The sequence below is a fragment of the Pteropus vampyrus genome, unplaced genomic scaffold (genome assembly GCF_000151845.1).
Source record: "Pteropus vampyrus isolate Shadow unplaced genomic scaffold, Pvam_2.0 Scaffold174, whole genome shotgun sequence".
Classification (NCBI taxonomy): Eukaryota; Metazoa; Chordata; class Mammalia; order Chiroptera; family Pteropodidae; genus Pteropus; species Pteropus vampyrus.
In genome coordinates, this window is record NW_011888955.1 from 1,748,075 (window position 1) to 1,754,932 (window position 6,858).

Genomic DNA, 6,858 nt, shown 5'->3' on the forward strand with positions numbered 1-6,858 from the left:
GCTACATATAACCAGATACCTTCTAAATCAAAATCTGGGGATTTATATTTTTTAAAGTTATCTCTGGTGAGTTTCAAATTTGGTATTTTTTACAGAGTTTAAATACCTATATTGAATCTTTATGGTTTGGTTTGTTTTGTTTTAACTGAAACTGAGCATGAATGTAATTCAAAAATGCAATTCCTGGCTTCAAAGAACTGTGTCTCCAGATAACCTCTCCCTAAATCATTAGAACCAAGTAATTTCTCGGAATTGCACTTCTGTCTGGGGTGGGCTCCAAATAGGACGGTTTATTTAGAGGCTTCACTTTCATTTTTTTGTTTTTGGGGTTCCTCTATGTGACTTGACATCACTGTCACATTTTCTCATATCTTCTCCCAAAACAAGCTATTCATTCTATGTCGCTCCAAATATTTTAATGAAATGTAAGCTAAAGGAAGAAATTATGCTTCTTGCTTCAATTTCCCTTAAGCATCAGTGATGATTTCAATCCTAACGGTGGGCGGCTCTGCGTTTTTTTATTCGGGATAACTGAGGGTGCTTTGAAAGCGTTTCGGTGTCAGCTACTGACACGATTCTGGAAACCGTCTCTTGCAAACAGAACACGACTGCTCTGGGGACTGTGTTCTGTTGGCACCAACACGTCCCGTGTACTCTGTGGGACGACGGGGGAGGGGCTGGGTTCGTCACGACTCCCATCGCAATGTCACCGCCGTGCCCGGCCTGCTTCCGTTTCCAGCGCTATGTCCTCGTATGTTGCAAATTTCCAAAGACTAGTATCGACTCGGCAGGATCAGTCTGGTAAATATCTAAGTGTTATGGTCACTTTGGGGTAGATCTTAAAAACCTTTTCCCGACCCTGAATGTCTGCATCTGAAGGGTGAAAGCAAGTAATGCTTCCTAAGAACTATCGAAAACGAGCGATACCTTAATAGGTGTTTCAGTTCCTACATATTGCTTTATTTTAAACCGACTTATTGCGGGGAGCCGTTAAATAAGGTCAGCTTTCGGTCCGTTTCACAAAACAGCAAGTTCGATGCTGTTCTCGTGCTCGAGATATCGGTGAGATATCAGGATACGCGAATCTCTTCACGGCCTAATCGGTGATGACCAGTCACAGTGACCAGCGTGTGCACACACAGAAGCATGCACGATAACAACAAAATGAAAAGGCCCGAAAAAGATACCATTACTAAACTCGGGTGCAGACAGACGGCCCAGGGGAGTCCGGCCCTGTCCGTTCCTGCGAGACCGCGCGAGAAGCACCTGCAAGGCTACGATGTTCGTTTTTTTCCATCTGTACCATTTCTTGGTAAAAGTGGGATTGTTAATTGCTTTTTCTTTTCGCATCGGGACCTACAGACTCTAGAGCAGGCAGAGAAGAGCAGCGGGACCAGAGTGACTGGGCTGCCGCCGTGTGCCACCCGGGCAGGAGGAGAGGACCCCGGGCTCCGGGCTCCCCAGAGCGGTCAGCTGCCGGCCTCGCCGTGGACGTTGTCCATGTGCACCTTGAGGTAGTCACTCCTCGTGAACTTCTTGTGGCAAAACTGACATTCTGCCAGCGGACGATTGGGGTTATGGGTCATCTTGTGTCGGATCAGCATCTTCTTCAGGCTAAAGGCCAAGTCGCAAACCTGGAAAAGACCCAGAGGTTCCAGTCAGGTCCTACTGAAACCCACTCGCCATTCCGCGACAGACACCGCACCCGGCCCTGCCCTCGAGGACGCACCGACAGGCCCAAGAACAGAAGCTGCTCTGGACACGAATGGAATCTAACATGCCGACGAAAGGGTACAGAAAATTAACTATACTCCCCAAGACTTATTTGCATGTAACGTGTGTCCCTGCACCCCAACCGCCCTCCAGTCCCCCAGCTACTGGGAAAGGCTGGGCCCCATCCCGGGGACCCTGGCGATCACAGTAAGAAACTGGGAGTACACTCTGCAGGTGGCGGGGATGACATAAAGGACCCAACGTAGAGACTGAACTAAAGTATTTAGTCGGCGAGCAAGAGAGTGTGGAACCGGAGTCAGGGAGGCCAGAACTACTGTCCCCTCCAAGCCAGAATCAGTCCGGACGTGAGCGACTCAGTCACTCGTTTTCCACTGCGTGCTTCGCGCCTGGCGACTCGGTTCCGGACAGGGAGGCGGCGATGACAAGCAGCGGCTCTGTGGTCGTGGACGGAGCCGCCCCGCACATGTCCGCCCCTCCGAGCAGCTCGACGAGGGCCCTGTCCTGAGCAAGCCGCTGTGGCCTTGGCCTCCCCACAGAAGCTTCGCAGAGGGACAAGGAGCACATGCTGTGTGCCGAGCTTCCTTTCGCGTGGACAGCTCGCCCCATACTTTGTCACTTGGGATACGGCAGTGGGGCTGACGACCAGGGTCTCCGGCAACGCGCAAATTCTGTGCCGTGCGGCCACATGTCGCGGCTCTGAGGTCCCCTACGCCGAGGACATTAGCGCTCTTCACTCTATTCGTTTTAGAATAAGCACCCGAGGGTTTTCCCAAACGCCTGTGTCAATTTTCTATGAATTGTCACCATTCCACAGGGGAATGGTGACACTGTTCATTGAGAAACCAGTTTGTTCCCTGAGTTAATCAACGCTCAGGTTTATTTTTCTGAAAATAGTAGTATTTCCTCCTTTCGTAAATAATGTAAACAACTACTTCAATAGTTTCCATTCAGATGTCCTAAACTTAAACTATAAACGATTAACAGTAGTGTCATGTAAATGAAGGCGTTCATGCATGTTTTAGAAATTCACTGTTTGGCTTTAACAGAATAAATAAAACCTATGAGCAGCCACCTCTCGGGTTTAACTGTCAGTGGCCCGTCAGGGGCCCGGGCAGACGGCGGGGCGCAGCCTCGCATGGCCTGCACTCATCATGCCTTGGAAGAACTCAGGTGCGTTAGACGGGCTGCCGGCATGTCTTCGAGAAAATCGGAGTTGACGTGCTGCCAGTTAACCGGGACGGATGCAATTACGACGGCGCGTTCACACCGATCGTGCATCAAAGGCTGCAAAGGGCACAGGCATGAGGGACACAGAGGACCCCGGGAAAGGCGCGGGGGCCACTCACGTCGCACTGGAACGGCTTCTCCCCGGTGTGCGTCCTCCTGTGCTCCTCCAGGCCGCGCTTCTGGCTGAAGGCCTTGCCGCACTCCGAGCACGTGTACGGCTTCTCCTGCAGGCAACGGAGACACCGTGAGCCCAGGGTCGGGGCGCGAGGCGCATGCAGGAGTCTGGATTCCACTGACCCCCCAAAGCCCCCCCACGGCCCCCCACAGAGGACTCACACCCTGTCGTTGCTTCAGCGCTGATCATGTCTAATTTTCCCTCCATGGCAAATCGTTCATACGGGCGCCAGATCCGATTTGGTCAGGCGTCATGGACATTGTTTATGTGACACTGTTTCGGAGTACAGCATGTACTAGAAATTACATGTTTTAACTCATTAGCTGGATCTAACTAGAGACAAAATGATTAGGTTCTTGATTAATGCTATTTCTGAATGATTACACAGTTTAACTGACAAATAGCTTGTCCTTTGTCATCGTAACTGGGGACTCGTCACCAAATGGAGGCAATCTCTATGTCAGTTAAACCGTGTAATCTGTCAAAGGCGGAGTTAATCAGTGTCTAATCAGTCCAACTTTAATTAAACAGCATTTGGTGGAATTCATTCAGAAGGTAGGATTTATAGAGCCCTACGCCCCGTACTTTCTGAGGTAACAAATAAAAAAGTCATATTTTTGTGCTGTTAATGCCCATCTATACAAAAGAACTGACTCCAAATGTTATATCTTTGCCAATGTAAACTGAATGAATAAATCTCAACATCATTTTAGCGGGTTCTGTAGAATCAGCCACATTTTTTATCAATCTCAGAGAGTCTGAAATGTCGAGGTTCCTTGAAATAGAAACTTTTTGGAGGCTTCCTCTTAGTTTAGCTAACGACGGTGTGCCAGGAGGAAGAGCAGCTTGCCGGTCACCGCACAGACTCCCGCAGCCGAGGACGGTCACGGGGGGTGGGGGGGGGCATCTCCGCACCGCGGGCCTCGCGGCCACCGTGGTTCTTTTCACATCAGGCCACAATCACATGGACACAGGGGACCTAACGAATGAGCTTCTCCAGGTGCTATCAGCGCTCAAGGCCGGTGGCGTCAGGAAGTCGCAGAATGATGCTTAATAAACAGGCACGACAGTGCCGGTCCGAGCCCAAAAGAATTAAGGAAAATTCGTAATCCACAAAAACAAAGCGGGCTCAGGTGAGCCTGGCGAGCGCTGCCAGAGCCCTCGGTAGTTTGAATAAACAGTTCGCTAAAGAGCAGGTTCGATTCGTGGGCGAAACACAGGCTTCTCCGCTGGTGTCTTATGTGAGCCCGCGTGGTGGACAAACCCTTCTCTGTCTTGCTCAAAGCTGTAACAGGCCAGGGTGTCCTCGCTGGTCATGAAACAGCTTCCGCGCGAGCCACTGGATGTCAAATACAGCTCGAGAGAAGAAACGCGCGAAGCAGGAAACATGCAGAAACAGGCCTCTCTGTCGCTCTCTGTCACAGACACGCACAAGCGTGTTAGGTATAGAAATGATTTTCGCTTCCAAATTAATTTCATGGGGTTACTTTCTCTAGCTTAACGTATTTACAACTATTAATATTTACTGGAGTTCACAAGAATGATGGTTTTGGCTGGACAATCATTTCCTGTTTCTAAATTTAAAAGAAAATCTTAAAAACCTCGCGAACCAGAGATTTGGTATGAATTTCTCAAATATAAAATTTCTAAATAAACAGAAACTTTTTTTTTTTTTAATTTCTAGTTTCCCATTTTCTCAGCTGCCAAGTGGCTGATCTTCTCGGCCGAACACGTGACACATTTTGGCAAAGTTGAAATAGGCGGCTTCTGACTAAAAGGGCTGTGTTATAGTTTCCAAGAATTTGGGGTGAAGTCATTTAACCCCCCAACTTTTCCATCTGCAGAACATCTCTCAATTCCCAAAGTGGAACATGGAGCCTCAAGTGTAAGGAAAGCTCACATCAGAAGTCTTGGACCCTCCCCAGCCTGCACTCTGGTGGGACCCATGTGACACCATCCTTGGACAAGGCACAGAGCAGCCTACAGAGCGTCCCCCGATGTGGCCCAGGACGGGTTCTCAGCCTTAGCGCCACATTTGGGGACAGCTCGCTCTTTGTCTTGGGGAGCTGTCCTGTGCACCCACTAGATGTCAGCAGCACACCTCACTTCCCCCCAAGTTGTGATGACTCAAACTGTCTCTGGACAAACGTCCTGAGGGGCAGTATCACAGATGGTCGGTACAGAGAGCACTTCTCACGCTATCTGCAGTGACAGACTCTGTGTTCCCCAGTGTGTTGCTGACCGATACACTATCTAAAAGATAATAAAAGTATAATAAAAAACGGCCGTGCACTTAGATGGGCAGCAATGCCCACATATAGTAAAAGCTGCAAACGCTTCCCCACAATTTCCAGACCTATGTAGACCAGAAACAGAGTTTCAGGCTGGGACTGTCCTCTGAGCCACACTTCAAAGAGCACTGGTCTCAAACAAACACGACTTTGCCCACAGCATGGTCATGACTCAAGCTTGTCATCCTCCTGGTGAACGAACTCAGGAATGCGCCTTACACAAAGGGGCCCTCCCATCGGAATGACAACTAACCCTTGAATTAAATATCATTTTCATATTACATATAAAAAATTCCAGGTTTTTTTGGTTGGGAAAGTTATAGGTGGAAAAAGGGTGAACGCTTGTTAAACCCGGCTGCAGGTCCGAAATGTTCTTCACAAAATGGTAAAATATTCGAAATTGCTTTCATGTTATTCTAAAGCCTAAACCTCCCTCGCTTCGAAGATCTCGCCTTATTTCAGGATCCGTTCTGGAATCAGGAAGACGGAGCGTGGAGACATTCACCGTCAGAGTCAGAAACACGGTCTCAGAAATGCCCGCTCGGGGACGCCGCGGGGCTCCAGGGGCTGGCCCCGCTGTCACCAGACACGCCAGACACGCGGTTCTGAGCGCCAGCCCCCGCCACGCCCTGCCCAGCACGCCCGGCCGTTCACGCAGACGCATGCAAGAGCAGGCTGTTTCTGGGCTCCGTGTAACGGGGTCACCTGTTTAACAGGTCAGCATGTGTCCCTCATGTGACAGATCTTCCGAGAATAAGAGCACTCCGGGCAGCGTCCTGCGGTGGCCCTGACCACAGACCGGAGCTCAGCCATGTGCTCCTGAGCGTGGCAGAAGCCCATACCGAGATTTCCAGATTTTTCCGCCGTCCCAGGAGCCAGCTCACTCTCTTAGTGACACGGGCCTCATGGCCAAGCGATGACTCCCAATCATACGAACTATCACAGTTCACAGCAGGGCTGCAGGTGGGACTTAGTGGCCCCGGTGACGACTGCACGCAGCCAAGGGGACAGCGTGCCGTACCCTAACGGTCCCTGGGGGTGCGCGTGCCTCCAGCTGCACACAATCAGAATGCTCCGCGTGCCCCTCTAACGAGAAGCCTGGCCTCGAAAACGCCTTTCACAGATGTGGACGGCATTTGCGGTGTCTCATTCACCGTCTTATTTTTATAGCCGGTTGTGATCTTTCAACGTGTGACAAAACGTACCCGGGTCTCATAAGCAATGTACCTACGAGCTCTGCCTCCCGGCGGGGGGCGCAGGGTCGGGGGACAGAAAGCTAGACTAGCTGAAGCATTTCTGCACGACACACCCGTGATGGCTTTTGCATCGTAGTTAATGGAAAACGCACTTTCTAGGAAAATGAATCGCACAGCTCACGTATAGAAAACGAAAAATAAGCACAGCAAATAGAATACAATTTCTATCTTCGAG

The 6,858-nt window shown here is 50.1% G+C and overlaps 1 protein-coding gene across 1 annotated transcript in view; it reads right to left on the bottom strand.

Moving 5' to 3' along the window:
• Positions 1 to 125: 125 nt before the first annotated feature.
• The window catches only part of PRDM5 (PR/SET domain 5), a 101,136-nt gene continuing 94,403 nt past the window's right edge, over positions 126 to 6,858 (bottom strand). The window contains exons 15-16 of the mRNA XM_023536966.1: positions 3,081 to 3,185; positions 126 to 1,634 (exon numbers count right to left, since the gene is read on the bottom strand). Coding sequence (XP_023392734.1) covers positions 1,470 to 1,634; positions 3,081 to 3,185 — 270 coding nt within the window. The 3' untranslated portion in view covers positions 126 to 1,469. The remainder of the gene's footprint in view (positions 1,635 to 3,080; positions 3,186 to 6,858) is intronic.